The following is a 16210-nucleotide window of genomic DNA, read 5'->3' on the forward strand; positions in this document are numbered from 1 at the left end:
TTGATGTTAGAAAAAAAATAAAGTTTTCTTTTTTTATTTTTTACCTCAAATTCCTTTTTTATTTTGTTATTTTACGTGACACTAGCATCTTTTTCTAACCACCAACGTGGAAATTGACCAATTAACAGCAACGTCAATTTCCCTCACTTTCTGAACGAGGGCTATCCTCGACGAATCCGTTGATCTCGTGTCCTTAGACACATCCCATCATAGTTTTCCTCTGTGGCATCATCGGGACGGAAATTCTTTCTTTTCTTGCGATCTCATTGATGAAAAGAGTAACGCCTTACGATCGGTGAATATTACGCGTCTTATTAACAAAGAGTCCGACTTAGAGTTTGTAAGCACGTACATCTATCATCCCGTTGACCGCGGATTCGTTATTGAACCTAGGATCATTGTCATTAGCTTCTCGAGTATCTAATTACCACGGTTACTTGTCAAATTCTGTAATAATCGTATTTGCACTAGTCAATATCTTCTCTATTGCATAACGACAATGCGTAATACAAATGAAGATTTGTTTCACGCCCCTAACCCTAATTCTAATGTAAACTCCGACATACGTATATAATCTTTTATAACATATCATTTCAAATTCTTTTTTTTTCTATTAGGCAACAAGTAAGTTATTAACACTCATCATGGGACACTCTAAGATATTGTAAAATATCGGAAGACATCATGTATTGTGTACGCATGTAAGTTAGTTGCTTTTCTTCCTCTTTTCATGACCTTAAATTGTCTGTTTAAGTTATTTATAGATTGTGTTACTATTTTCTGAGTAGTATGTATATATAAGTATACAATTCAGTACTTCCTTTGCGATTATAGAATATCCCTTCCATATTTTATTTGTAATGTCTTAGAAGACTTTAGCTTTAATTTTAATTCAAGCCGCTACTATATCCAATCGATAACGTCGCATGTGACATAAAAATGGTAAGGACGTCAAGTGACCTCCAGGCGAAATACTATTGCCTGTCTTGTCTTTTCTATTCTTCGCCTGTAATGTCAAGCACGTGTTGCCGGTATCTCATCGGCGAGGAGTTAATGCGTATATGCATGTAGGGATTTTCTTAATTTTAATCAAGCAGTTTGTATACCTTGATACCAGTGTTTGATATTTGGACTCCCTTTGTATTAAGAAATATCGGCAGTTTACTGACGTAAACAATACTGACGTAAACAATACTGACGTAAACAATACTGACGTTTTAATTATAAAATACAAGCGATGGATCACTTTACTACACGAAGTGCAAAGAATCGTATGTATTACATACTAAATATCATATTTATGATATTTCAAATAAGCTTTGATAATTTTGTGTCATTTATGTCATTAAGTATACCTAAACTTACGTAAATTCAATATAATTAAAAGTTAGAAATGTCATAATATGGATCAATAGTAATAAATTATTATTCTAGATTCAACTCAAATAAGAACTAAGACTAAAACAGAAAAAAGGAAAATGTTTCCCAAAGAAAATGTGTATCATAATTTACAGTATATGAAGAAAGAATTAACTATTTCTTTGTATAATACATCTTCATGTATACCAAGTTATAAAAGTTATACAAGTTTGAAAGAATGTCTTTTCAACAAGGCAGAGACTGGAAAAGAAATATATCAGTTTATTGTAGAAAGAACTATGACAAATAATATCGTTGCTGATTATGAAGGTTCTATTCCACTTGTTTCTCCGATTTTAGAGCAATTTAAAAAGAGACATACAAAATTCCATTATTTTAGTGTTCTGAAGCATTTAACCCAGAAACAAGAATCTAGTGAAGTAAAGTCAGAATGCGAATATCAGGTTAACAAGAAGCAATTAAAGTTATTTTTTGATCTTATATTCTCTAAAATAATTCCTCTGGGCCTGTTTGGAAAGTTACGGAATTTAAAAAAAATAAAACTAGCTATGTTTCACTTATTGGACACACCGTGCTTTAAATCATTTAATTTGATGCCTTTTATTAAAAAATTAGATGTACGTAACAGCATCCTTTTAACAAAATTAATTACATTCAATGAATTTGCAGTATTAAAATATATGTTTTAGATCTCTAATATTACATGGCTGCAAGATATTGAAACTACTAGGACACAATGGTACATTATAGCAAAACTTGTAAAATGGCTTTTTGTCGGATTTCTTTTAAAGATATTGTACACTTATTTTCATATGACATTAGCTTCTAAAAATAATGAAAGATTATATATTATGCGTTCAACTTGGAACTCCATTCAAAGGAAATTTATTAAGAAAGGAAAACGTTCAAATACCTTGCAACCTGATATTAACTGTAAGGGATGGAAGCCACCAATAGGCAGATATGTATTAATTCCTAAAAATTCTGATGTGCGACCTATATTTAAGCTAGAGTACGTTAAACCAAGGTATGTAATCAAATTGTATTTAAACATGAGTATGTTGTTTCATATTCTAGAGAGAAAATTGATTAAAAAATTATGTTCTAGATATTATACCATTGACCATAAGAATCCTGAGACAAATCATTTGAATCTAATATTTAAATTTTTAAAACAATTGCATACTACAATATATGGAAACACTAATTTTAGAAATGAATGGGAATCAATTGTTCAACATAAACGTAATGAAGGAACAACACATTTATATTTTGTGTCTTGTGATGTAACAAATGCTTTTGGTTCTATAATACAAGGTATAATTATTCTCAATTTTAAATATTTAATACATTTACAAATAGGCGCTAACATTTTTATTTTATACTATAGAGGAATTATATAACATTATACAAACACTCTGCAAAGATCTTCCTGAAAATTTGATACTCAAGTATTATGCAGTTAAAAGTAAAAAATTTGTGGAGGAGATTGTATGTTATAAACAATATTTCTCTGATCCAAATTTATTATTACCTTTAGCACCTGGTACATTATATTCAAATACAAATATGAGATGGCAACAAGTAAAAAAAAAATGGCTACTAGAAAAAATTTCAGAAGTTATTTTTCAACAAAGAGTATGAAAAACAAAATTTTATAAAAATTATGTAATTAAAATACTATAAATACTATTTAAAATCGTTGTTTGAAGCTACAAAACATAATATTTTGATTTATAGGTAAAAATAAATGAGGAGGTTTATGTTATAACAAAAGGAGTTGTTCAAGGTGCAATTACATCATCAGTTTTATCAGATATATATTATAATTTTATATTACATAAAGCAATGTCAACATATTTAACAACTGGAAAAATTATAAAATATGTGGATGACATTTTATATGTCACTGAAAGTGAAAGTGTTGCAAGACAGTAAGATACAAAATCACTTAATAAGTTCATAATTAAAAAGTTCAAAAAAATATATTTTATTAATCATTTTATTTTGTGGAATAGATTTTTACAACTTACAAAAGAAGGAATCCCACAGTATAATTGTTACTTTAAACCATCAAAGACTCGTACTAATGTTGTGACTTGTGATGGAAACATAACGGTGGACAATATTACTTACATTGGCTATGAAATTAATTGTACTACTTTAGAAGTAGAATATAAACATTCACATACCAATTTTAGTCATACAATAAAAGTTTCTAAAAAGGATGATCTACCTCCTCTAGTGTAAGTAATTGTGTAAACACATATATTACGAATATTATGATAAAAAGTATACTACTACATAATTAGAATATATATATATTTTGTAGTATTTCATAGAGATTTTAACTGTAAATTTTTTTTCAGATATTTAAGAAAGCGGTTAAGTAATATAGCATGTTTAAAATTATCAAAATTTATTTTGAACAGAACAATTAATTCTGAAAACACTATAATGAGAATCATAAAACGAGCATGCTTATTACAGGCAGAATATACTTGCATTTTGATAAAAGAGTTATTTGATAATGAGCCAAGAAATATCCAAGGTATACTTTTAGTTATGCAAAATATTGATAAACGAATTGCAAGACACATTATAAAAACATCTTTAATAGGTAAGATATATTATTATGCGATGTTAAGAAATATTATTATCTATAGTTACTCACATAACCGATCAAACACTATAAAACAGAATAAGGTTTTAAAAATTGGAACAAATGTCTTGAGTTTTTTTGAAAATTTAGGAAGAATAGTCTACTAGATGACGTATGAAGAAAGTTTTGAAAACAATGTGATTGGTCGGAATCGCGAAGAAAATAGTAAAGATCTCTTTTTGCAAATTTTGTATTTGAACCTGTAATGAAATTTAAACCATACGTTAGCTATATAAACGTTAAATATATAATCGCAATCGATTATGGTTACGCCTTTAAATGTCTTAATTTTCTTCTCTATGATTTGTACAAGGTAAGCTGCTGCCTATGTACCGTTCGATTTAAGGATCCCTGTGTTATCCCGCTGTTTAGGTTAACCTACTTTCGTTCGTGTAAGGAGGTTTGCTCATGTACAGGGATATTTCGGCCAATTGTTAATTGTCAGTAATTAATAAAAAACAAACCTGATAATGCAATTTTTTTTGTTCTAGATTTTCATCTTATTTCAGCTTCAAGAAGCATCCCTTAAAATTTTTACAACTACATCCGAACACCCATACGTATACACGTACAATTGACATAAATTTAAAAAATCTGTAGTTTAAATATTCATTACAATTATTTGGGCAACCTCTACTTTGTACTTTGCGATTCTGATCGATTGCAATTTTTTCAAAATTTTTTTTACGCGTCATCTAGTAAACTATTCCTCCTAATTTTTCAAAAAAGCTCAAGTTATTTGGTTCAATATCCAAAACGTTATTCTGTTTGATAGAGTGTTTGATCGGTTATGTAAGTAACTGTACATAAATATCAATGTTTATTTTAGGTGAGATAGAAACAATAGATAAATTAAGTTTCAACAAATGGAATCGCAAAATTTTACACATCTTATGGATGTCTTACAAAACAGTCTTTATGAAGGACAAAATTTTACAACCAAAATTTATTAGATACTTTTCACAACGTAAAAGAATACAAATAAACAAATCTCATAAATTATAGTATTATTCCAATATATCTATATATTCTATATTTCTATTTTTATAAAATTATATGCACAGTATTAAATATATGAATTTACGAAATATATTAAATATATTAAAAAATTATTATCCAAAATCATCCATAAATTAGACAGCAGGATGCATATGAAAATTTATACGCTCCCGTCGATTCTTGCGTATGTGACATCAATCACATCTCAACCTACATCAGTGATAAGACATCGACCGCCGACCTTCGGACACTTTTGGACACATCACCACCTTATCATCATAGCATACACCAAGGCTGTGACGCACCTTAGTCCACATCAGAGATAGGATATGGACACTTTTCCACATCATAACCTACACCTTGCCCCTCAACATCCTAAAACCAAAACGTATGTCGGATTACGATTCGAATTTTGGGCACGCGACGACTCTTCATGTGGACTAGCCATCGTTTCACAAAGCCGAGATTTTATTTACACGTATATACAGGTCTATCACTAAGCTTAACAAATAATAAGTACAACTAATAATAAGTCTAACAAACACTAAGCCTAATGAATAATACGATCTACGAATAATTAAATTAAATAATACTATTAGCAATGTTTGAGTTCAAACGAATCCACGGTCACCGGGATAACTCCTTACTAAGCGAAACTAACTTAGACGCAAATGCGATCGTCGAAAATGCTCGATGTATCACTCTCCAAGGCAATCGCAAGAATGCCAGCCTCGTGGAGATTTTTCTCCCTGTACGATTGCACTTGGTTTTCTATACCCGTTTGGAAGCATCGAGAAGGTTCCAAACGCCGTTGCTAGGCACACTCGTTGGAAGCATCGAGAAAGTTCCAAACGCCGTTGCTAGGGAGTTTCTGCCTGGAGTTTTGATTACTAATACAATGTATGTCCCATTGCATCGGCATCTCCGAGGCAACATCACACGTGGCTAGGCCCGCTCTCGAGGCCGCATGCCGCCACAACCACATTTCTCGGAAAACACATACAACCACTCCAGACCTCCGTTAGATAAAACATCCATCCCGTGACCGTGGCTACGTTCAGCGACCGATTGTCACCTCGAACCCAATTTCGCTTATTACAAATCTTAAACAATTACAACTATAATAAAATCTAGGCTAAGGTACTAGAGGATGTTCCCAAAATTTCCAAGGAAAGCCTTCGGTTTTCCTTTCATCTCCGACACGTATATAAACCGAGACTTTACCCAGCTCGGGCAGTTCTTGTACGGGGCAGTACTCATACAACCCCTTTTCTCCGGTTCGGTGTTATTTTGTAAGTAACATTTATAATAAAGTTTTATAAAGGAAAATTAGTAGTTGGGTTACGACTCAGCCTTCTTACTACAACCCAAGTACCAACTTTACGTGACATGTACATCGCATCTGCATAGGTCCAACTCTAGAGTATCGATTTGCTATCTATGACAATGTCGTCGATCAATATATTATTATCAAATAATTATGATTATAATATATGTATTATTACTATAATTATGCTGCGTTGTTGCAACGTCCACGTGCCACGTGATAGTCTGTCTAAAATAAAGTTTCTATTAAAAAGAAAGTGTAACATCAGTCCACATCAGAGACCACGCCACACACCGCTGGCAAGATGGTAGCCATCCTTGGCGCGTACTATCAATAGTCTTAAGGACCCAGCATGGGTCTTGGCATTTTCATAGTTAAGGTCCTTCAGACCAAACAAGTATCTTTTATTTTAAGTGCCCCTTTACATTTATTGTTTACTACGGGTTGACACGGGAAAGTTGGTTTTTCTCACGTTCGGTATCTTCCGTTAGCAACTTTCTCTCGAGGGCGGCTAAAACCCTTCCTGGTCCATCAACTTTCTTATTATCGAATCGGAAGCGGTGTCTACTATCCTCACTTTCCTAACCAAAATTGTCATCAACAAATCCGACGGTCCCGTGTCCTTAGACACACCCATCCCTAGCTTTCCTCCGCCACAACATTGTCACTAAACTTCACTTATTCTCTATCTTTAGAATAGTCAACATATCTTTACCGGTTTCTACCCTTAGACCAGTCGCGTACTTGATTTATACATACCCATCAGTGTAACTAGGTTCTGTATAAAGTTGTTGGAGTGAACTGTGATTGTGATTATTGAATTCATAATAAAGTTTAATAAAAAAAGAAAGTTAATAGTTGTATTACGGCTCAACCTTCTTGTTTTATCATCTAACCCTCAAGTTTACGCGACAAAAGCATCGTTTTAAGCCGGCTTCTTTTGTTTCTTCGCGAAATTCTTTGACAGAGATCCGCAGCTTGCTGGTTCAATGATGAGGGCGGGGATACATCCATATGAGTCACCCTGTTTAATGATAGGCATGCAGTGAGCGAGACCCTGATCAGCAAGTCAGGGATAGTGGGAATCAGGATCGAGAATGTATATTGCGTCGGTCGGTACTGTTCCCCTAACATGAATAGGCACGACTTTGATGCCTATATAAGGGAGCTCGAAGAAGTATTGAAGAACGGTAGGAAAAGAGCTCCGGCGTTGATGGTGGTTGGGGACTTCAACGCCAAATCATCGGCATAGGGAGGCAAGAAGACGGAGTCCAGGGGAACATACCTACTAGAAGTGATAACAAAAAATGAATTGATACCGATTAAGACGATGGAAAATTATTCCTTCATGAGAAATGGAAGGACTAGTTTCCCGGATATTTTAAGCGTTAATCGACGAATGAGGCTGAGTTGGAGGAAGAGTACGGTGTTAGATTGGTACTCAGCCTTTGACCATTATTATTTATTACACGTGTTTGTAAATAATGTCAAGCGGGCGGTAGGAGGGAATTTTAAATTGTGACGAAAGACATGATGTGGATCGATTTTTAGATAAATTTGATAATAATTTTAATTTATTGAATATTGACGAGACGGCATGCGGCGACCGGCTGCAGAAGAGCCTGGAACGTACGTGTGTCGAGGATCTAAAGAAGACGAACGCAGTAAAGATGAGTGTTCGAAGGGGTTTTGTGCTACCCTGGACCAGGACCCGTGAGGTAGGCTGTATCGAGTAGTGAGAGCAAAAATGATGCGGACGATACCAGCTGAGCCCCTTGGGAGGGACAGGGTCGTAGGGATCCTGGAAAACCTCTTCGTCACCAGACAGGAATCGCGGCCGGAGATGTACCAAGAATTACAGATCCCACCTGGGACAGCCGACGGAGAAGTGGACCTGGACATCGGCAAAAAAGATTTGAAGATAGCCGTCGGTAAGTGTGATCCCAGGAAAGCTGTTGGCGTGGAGGGGATTTCAGGAGGAATTATAAGAATAGTCGCGGAACAACGGACGGGAGTGCTCCTGGATGTGATCAACGAAATAAATAATACAGGAAGAATACCGGCGGTATGGAAGGTGGCTAGGGTTGTCCTTATACCCAAGCCAGCCAGAGACCCGCTGATTTCATCGTCGTATAGACCGATCAGCATACTGCCGGCATTGAGCAAAGTTTGGGAGCACACACTTAAGATGCTTATTGAGAGGAGCATCGGTAGGGATTCCTTCCACAAGGATCAATACGGCTTCAGGAGAAGGAGAGGAACTCTGGAAGCCCTTGATAGGACGGTTGCGATTGCCAAGGAATGTAGAAGGAAGGGTTCGGTGTGCGTTCTGGTCGCCTTGGACGTGAAGAACGCCTTCAATACCCTGAGCTGGGGGAAGATAAGAGAGGAAATTAGAAGAATGCAGCTACCAGGAAGACTGCAGGAGCTGATTTGGGATTACCTGGTCGAGAGGAAGATTGTCGTACACTGTCGGGATGGCGTTGTAAGGAGGAACGTGTACGCGGGGGTTCCGCAGGGGTCGGTTTTAGGACCGTTGTTGTGGAACCTTGTGTATGACGGGCTCCTGAAGACGCTGGACCGTTATGGACGCTGGATTGCATAGGAAAGATACTGGAAAAGTTATAAATAAGAGATTAGTAGACGGGACAGTAAAGAATAAAGTAATGAATGGAGAAACAGGGGCACAATGGAAATCTATGTAATAACTGATGGATTCTTAGAGTAAGGACAAGTAATGATGGTAGGCTCAAAGTTTAATGTATTTTAATAAGTGATATTCAACAACAAGAGGACCGACTACAATATCGTCGCACGTCGATGCACACTCTGCGTCCGCTCAACTCGCACTTTACTTCTCGACTAACTCTCTGGCCGTTGTAGCATTCTTGTGTCTTTTGCTAGGCCCACCGCACACGTGTTCCGCAGACGCTCGTAGCCAGGGTCACGTAGGTCTTTTCGGCGAAGCTATTTATTTGAAGGACCCGATAACGCATTGATGGAGCCGACAGCGCCTCGGCTCTCGCGACATTGTCTGCAGTTAGCTCGACGTTTCTTAGGCCCTTCTCCCCGATACTACACTCGGCCATCCTGCAGTAACATCTGCCCTCAGATGTTGTGTTCATTCTCGCTATCGTCGGATGCGTCATCTTCGGCGTTCAGGACCCAAGGCTTCATGAAATCGGCAGTCGTCGAGGTGTGCGCGGGTCCCTCATGCTCTCCTACTTTCCCCACGGTGTAGCGGTCATTCCGCATAGCTCGCACTACCCGGTACGGACCCAAAAATCTACCCCCGAGTTTTAACCCTGCGCCGAACTGTGTTCTCTTTATGGCGACAAGGTCCCCCCTTCGGTACTGCTTCGCACTCTTTCTTTTTTTATTGTAATTTCGCCGATTCTCCTCTTGAGTTGCGGCGATCTTCCTTTTCGCGTCCTCACGTAGCTCGCGGCGTTGTTCTTCGAACTTCGCGGCCCACTCTTCGTCAATCAGGCTTTCTAACTTGCGCATCTTCCTTGACTTGCATTTCGACCCCGACCAGTAGCTGGAAAGGAGTTTTCCCCGTGCTTCTGTTTACGGTGGAATTCAGGTATTTCTGAACCTGGTCGATATGTTTATATCAATCATCGAGTTTAGGGGCAGTCAGTTTAGTTAGTAATGGGTATGAGAGTCCTGTTTACCCTCTCTACCTGCCCGTTCCCCCTCGGCGCCCCCGTCGTAATTAATAAATGCTTTATATTTTCTCCTTCGCAATACTTTCGGAAAGCGTTGGATGTGAACGCTGTTCCCCGATCGGAGATGATTCGTCGTGGGTTCCCAAAAATAGCCGCTTGCTTCTTCAGTCGGTCGACAACATCCGCGGTATTAGTAGACCTAGTAGGATAAAGCCACGTGAACTTCGTGAACGCATCCACTATTACAAAGATGTGCGCGTATCTCTTCTTTGTAGCTATCATGGGGCCCACATGGTCAATATGGTAAGTATCTAACGGCGTGTCGCCTTTGTCCAGCGGATTAAGATATCCCTCTTGCTTACCTAATTTTCGTTCGGCTAGGATACAGTTAAGACAGTTGGATACCACGTGTTCGACCTTTTCGCGTAGTCCCTTGAACCAGGAGTCCTTTTTGACCATAGCCTCTGTTTTGGTGACCCCGAAATGCCCACGCTCGTACGCTTGCCTGACTACTTGAACCTGCATCGCCTTCGGTACTACTATTAGCACATCGTCCTTACTTATACAACATATTGTTTCTTATTACATACCCATCGGCCTGACTGCACGTTGCGGCGTCCAAAATCCTACGGACTTCAATGTCCTTGTTCTGTGCCCTTCTCAACCGTGCAATCAGCCCGTCTTCACTCTCTGTTACATACATAGTGCTCAGCAGGGGGTTCCTACTCAGAGCATCCACGTGCTGCATACTTTTCCCCGGCCGATGACACACCTGATACTTAAACTCTCCCAGTAACAAGGCCCATCTAGCCACACGCACACACAAGTCTTTCTTTCTCATCGTCATGGCGAATGCTTGACAATCCGTAACAATAGTAAACGGCACACTTAACAGATATACCCTGAACCTTTTCAACGCTTTTACTATTGCTGGCACCTCTAGTTCGTAGCTGGTGTACTTCACTTCCGCGGGAGTTGTTTTTCCACTGGCAAAGTAGACCGGATGGAATTCACCGTCGTTTAGATCTAGTTGCATTAATATTGTTCCGTCACCCTCTGCGGACGCGTCCGCATGCAACTCGGTCTCTGAACCTATTCTATAAAGTGTTAACACAGGCCCGCTGGTAAGCGCTGCTTTCAAGGTTTCGGAAGCTTCTGATTCCCGATCCCCGAACCTGAAGTCTATCTCCTTTTTCAACAGGTCGGTTAAGAGTTTGACAATCTTCGCGTAGCCTCTAATGAATTTTCGGAAATATCCCGTAAGTCCCAAGAAACTTTGGACTTTTCTAACCGATGTTGGCTTGGGAAAGTTTGCAACGGCCTTGGTTTTATGAGCGGACGGCTTTGTGGTGTTTCCCGAGACTATGTGCCCCAAATACTCGATTTCCCTTTGCATAAAACGACATCTCTTCCAATTTATGACTAGCCCATACTGCCTAGTTAATTCTACGACCATCTGCAAGCGTTCCCATGCCTCCTCTAAATTCTTTGCAAGGATAATGATATCGTCCATGTACACGATGACAATACCCTTATCCATCAGTTCTTTGTAAATCTTCGATATATACTTTTGGAAGACAATAGGGGAAATTTTCAGACCGAACGGCAACTTCAGAAATTCGTATTGCCCCGTTGGCGTCACAAAAGAAGTATACTTCTGGCTATCTTTGTCTAGACTTACGTGGAAAAACCCATTTTTTAGATCTGTCGTCGTAAAAAGCTGGGCGCCCTGCAACGCATCTAAGATGTCTTCAATTAAAGGCAACGGAAAATGTGGACACTCAATGAGTTCGTTAAGCTCACGAAAATCGACGCAAACCCTGATGGAGCCATCTTTCTTTCGGGCTACCACTATCGGACTCGCATACTCCGAGTCTGATGGTTTGTTGACGCCCTCGTTTGTCCACGCTTCCATCAAATCGTCTACCTCCTTTCTTTCCGACGGCGCCAGTCTTCGCAGTCTTCGTGCTACGGGTTTGTCGCTCTTCAGAACTATTTTTGCGGTTATCCCGACGTCTCGCTTCTTCTCCGGCCTATACCCTTTAATGATATCGCGAATGGCTTCACGGTAATGAGGTTCTCGTACATGCGACAAGTCTATCTCGTCGGTTTGTTCTATCGCGTTTACCCTCAGTACATCCGGCGCGTCCTCGTGACTGTCAGTCTGACTGTCGAGTCGTAAAAAGGTCACCTCGCCCCGTTTGACTCGCAACTCTACCTGGTTTAAGAAATCAGTACCTAACAGCAGGCTGTGTCTTGTCATTACCTCATTCGAGACAACATGCAGGGTGACAGTAAATTCGTACCCGTCGACCGTTATTACCTTTGTAAACTCGCCCCAGGTACTATTGCCAGCGGAACCAAAACCATCTGCAACTAAGTTTGCAGTTTCCCAGAGGTGGTGATCCTAACCTCGCATACTCATCCGATCGTATAAACGTGAGGTCACTACCTGTATCCACTAACGAGGCAAACCTGCAGCCATCTATCGACACGTCCTTCAAGTACTTTTTCCTCTCCGGTCTTGAGATTACGTAAGTCTTTACTTGTCGCGCTGTACAATTCGCCGCCACATGTCCAAACTCGTTGCATTTGAAACACTTCATACCTTTTCCTTTCTCCGGACACTTAGCACTTAAGTGATCCGCACTGCCACAATTGAAACATCTTCTCTTATCACTCGCTGTTGGCCTCGGCTGGCTTCGCACTTCCGATCGTTTTCTTTTATCCTCCTTGCGTCCCCCAAACTTTGTCTTCGCCTTCATGTCCCTCCTCATCGCTTCATACTGCTTCAGGCGTTCTTTCGGTTGTTGCATGTTCTTGGCTCCATACAACACGGCCTTGTTCGCGACCTCGTCGGGGATGCCTTGAATGATATAGCTGATTTGCGACGGTATATCGACTGTTCCCTGTCCCGCAATCTCACGCATACTGTTCATGTACTGTTGCAGACTCTTATCTGGTCTCTTCATTCTATTTGCTAACTCCTGGTGTATCTGTTGGTCACTTACTGTGTCTTCGAACTCATCTTTTAACGCCTCCCTTAGCTTTATCCAGGACTTCGTGCATCGTTCTCGCTTCACGACGGATTGAGCGGAGCCCGTGAGCAGTTTCTTAGCGAAAGCTACCATGTGGATGTCTGACCACCCACACACTTTTGCCATTTCTTCGAAGTCCTCGATCCATCGACTTACACTCGGCAGACCGTCCCCGCTGAACTTCTCTAGCGAGTCCTCTACGTCTCTGAACGTTAACAGCATGCACCTAGGCTCGTCTTGCCTCGATCGTCTTAACACTGGAGTTACCCGAACTCCGTCGTCTTCACTATTGAGATTGCGCTTTCCTGGGCCGTTAACGTCCAAACGGTCCCCAACCACGTCAATCTCATCGTCGTCGTCGTCTTCTTCTGAATCGTCGTCGTTGTCATCCTCTGGATCGTCTTCTCGTGCACCGTGTTCCCGTTCTACGCGTAACGCAGCAAGCAATCGTTCTACCAGCTCGCGTTTTCTGCCCGCTAGTCTCAGCCGTCGTCTTCTCAGTTCGTCTTTTAACTCAGATGTTCGCATCTGGGCCACCTGCTCGTCGGTCAATCCTGCTTCTCCTGTATTGTAGTCAGCCATTGTTTTCAAATACCACTTTCACGTCCACCCGAAATGCCGCTGATTGGAAAATAGAAATTAATTTAAATATAGTCATTATAGGTATCATTTTGTTCATAAGATTTTCGACAATCCAACTGAAACTATCTCATAACAAAGAAGTAAAAAATATAAAAGCTCTGTGTTTCTCTTATTTCGGCTACTTATTAATAATTGTGTCATCGTTGGTACGAGTCATAGGTAACACCGGGAATTGTTTCGCGCAATCAGTTCTATGGAATAGCCGCGATAGCTAGCAAACCAAATCGTTTAAAGAAATTTTGTATTTGCTGAGTGTGTATGAGTATAGAAAATTACGACCTCAGACAGACTTAGATAAAGTTGAACGATCTCGATCGAGACGAAAAGAGCCGAAGGGTAGGGTTACTCTAATTTGTATGTCGTAAGTATCGGCTCAAGACCGCCTGACTTTTTCCAAGTCCGTCCAATACCGAGCGGTTCGAAATAAATCTTTGAGATGACCTAAAATGTTATTATTAAATATACATCTGCAATGGAGATTGTATTGGGCTGTAAGTCTCATTACAATGAGCAAATAATAGTAGTAATTTTATATATATTAAACTAGATTTTTTTATTACTTGAAAATGTTTTTGTTTAACTTACAATAATAGTTTTTCATTTTGTGATAAGATTCAATTGTAAATGTCCCATAATGCTATGTATCCATCTTTCGCAGCTGTAGCCATTATAAATTTATTATCATATGCTTTTATTCTTTCTATAGAATAACTAATATCATGTACAGTATCCTTATGTTGATTTAAAACAGCTAATGGTTTCAAAGTTTTCCAAGAATATAGTCTAATTCGACTGTCCCATCCTCCTACTGCCATAATTTTAGCATCAGGTCTAATTGTAATTATAGAAGTGCCAGGATTTGTCATTGTTATTTTGTTCTTATTATGCAATAAATGATCAACTGATAAACTAAATATCTAAAAATGTAAAATTTATATTAATATAAGAAAAACCAATCTTAGTTAGCCTTCTATTTATGAAAGTGTTCAATGAAAATAAATATATTTCCAATTCAATTACTTATATATTTTATGCTTATTTCTTAATTTGTACCTGTATATTATTAGTAGGACCAGCAATAGCACCCTTTGATAAAGTAGTATCAAAGTCTAAAGCCATTGGACATGTCTCTACTGTTAAAGAACTTAATACTTTACTTTGTCGAACATCCCATAAGATTAACTCTCCTGCTTCATAAGCAACTAAAACTAATTTTTCATTTTTTAATGGTTTGATAGCCATTATTTCTCCCAAGTTCTTGAAATTGCAAGAATTCAATTTCAATTCTACACTAAAAGTATTTAAAGACAATATTCCAACAGTGGATTCTTTAACCGGCACGAATATTTCATTTTCAGAAAATATTTTAAACCTGTTACAGATATTCTATGAATAATTTATTTTATACAATAAGTAGAATATATATCAAGTAAATGTAACTAATTTTCCATAAAATATTACATTTAATATTTTATGTATACATATATACCTGCAAAAATGACAATATATATTAATGGATTTATATGCAGTCCACTGAGTTTCTCTTTTCTTATATATTTTCATTAAACCACATTTGTGTTGTACAAGCAAGGTATCATTTCTTAAGTTTTGCAAATTTAAACAAGAATCTTCTTCTGATTTAATTTGGTACAGTTCTCTGTTTGTCTTTAACACGAAGAAGCTGCATTACAAAAATATCAGAGAAACTTTATCCTATTACCTATACATTTATGTCATAGTATCTATATCTGTCTTGTTTCAAGCTATAGCAAATTTAGAAAGTCATTTGATAAAGTGTGAGAAAAGTATCAAAGTATTTTATTTACATTTAAATCCCAGATATGAACATTGCCTTCAGCAGTGCCTGCATAGAGATTTTCCACATTAGGCGCCATTTGAAAAAGAATACAATTCACACAATCCATATCACCCCGGAAAACATATTTTGGATCCGGTGAAGGTATTGCCATTGAAATAAGCTTTATATACTTTAATGTTTGTGATACAGTATAAATAAAGATTTTAATTACAAGTTTTATGTAGGAACATGTATAAATACACAAGCGAATAAGATAAATACATAAATTTATCACATTACAGTAATTTTTACAAAAGGATATTTTTTAAGTTAAATGTTTATAGCAATAAACTTAGTTTATATATTGAAATAACCACATAAAAATTCACAATTTCTGGTAATGAAGAGGAATATATTAATCACCAAGTTTTTAATAATGTACGTGTTTCTACATTAACAATAGTAGAGATAGAGAGGAAATGAGAGTGCTCACGCTTTAGTTGTTCCCGGACTAGTGCTGCACCATGCGGTTAAATGTTGAAGGCCTTCCACGTTAGCATATATAAGAACTTATAAAGCTAGGAATCTGCCCTGTTTAATTCTACGCTAGCATATACAATAACCTATTTAATTCTACCACAAACAAGGTATATTCGCTGTGGTTCTACGCTACAAAAGCCTATTTCATTGTAG

The 16210-nt window shown here is 38.0% G+C and overlaps 3 protein-coding genes across 6 annotated transcripts; 1 reads left to right on the top strand and 2 right to left on the bottom strand.

The window, feature by feature from the left end:
* The first annotated feature begins 994 nt into the window (after window positions 1–994).
* Window positions 995–5113, top strand: LOC117237283 (telomerase reverse transcriptase-like). 4 transcript variants are annotated; one of them, XM_033501065.1, is made up of 10 exons: window positions 995–1162; window positions 1193–1271; window positions 1435–1997; window positions 2070–2407; window positions 2489–2697; window positions 2771–3018; window positions 3121–3314; window positions 3399–3626; window positions 3750–4000; window positions 4872–5113. In XM_033501065.1, the coding sequence occupies exons 2-10, from the start codon at window positions 1238–1240 to the stop codon at window positions 5045–5047; spliced, it is 2241 nt and encodes a 746-aa protein (XP_033356956.1). In that variant the 5' UTR covers window positions 995–1162; window positions 1193–1237; the 3' UTR covers window positions 5048–5113. The 4 variants fall into 4 exon arrangements, with proteins under 4 accessions (XP_033356956.1, XP_033356957.1, XP_033356958.1 ...); XM_033501066.1 differs by lacking the exon at window positions 4872–5113 and adding an exon at window positions 4047–4271; XM_033501067.1 differs by lacking the exon at window positions 4872–5113 and adding an exon at window positions 4133–4267.
* Window positions 5114–12318: 7205 nt separating this feature from the next.
* LOC117237285 lies at window positions 12319–14343 on the bottom strand. Its single transcript, XM_033501069.1, has 2 exons — window positions 14305–14343; window positions 12319–13698 (listed from the first exon to the last, which is right to left on the bottom strand). Exon 2 carries the CDS (start codon window positions 13657–13659, stop codon window positions 12385–12387), a length of 1275 nt encoding a protein of 424 aa, XP_033356960.1. The 5' UTR covers window positions 13660–13698; window positions 14305–14343; the 3' UTR covers window positions 12319–12384.
* LOC117237286 (guanine nucleotide-binding protein subunit beta-like protein 1) lies at window positions 14256–15983 on the bottom strand. The gene is made up of 4 exons (XM_033501070.1): window positions 15546–15983; window positions 15209–15384; window positions 14773–15091; window positions 14256–14636 (listed from the first exon to the last, which is right to left on the bottom strand). Exons 1-4 carry the CDS (start codon window positions 15687–15689, stop codon window positions 14334–14336), a joined length of 942 nt encoding a protein of 313 aa, XP_033356961.1. The 5' UTR covers window positions 15690–15983; the 3' UTR covers window positions 14256–14333.
* Between the last annotated feature and the right edge of the window lie 227 nt (window positions 15984–16210).

The sequence above is a fragment of the Bombus vosnesenskii genome, unplaced genomic scaffold (genome assembly GCF_011952255.1).
Source record: "Bombus vosnesenskii isolate JDL3184/JDL3185 unplaced genomic scaffold, Bvos_JDL3184-5_v1.1 scf7180000013368, whole genome shotgun sequence".
In the NCBI taxonomy this organism is placed as follows: domain Eukaryota; kingdom Metazoa; phylum Arthropoda; class Insecta; order Hymenoptera; family Apidae; genus Bombus; species Bombus vosnesenskii.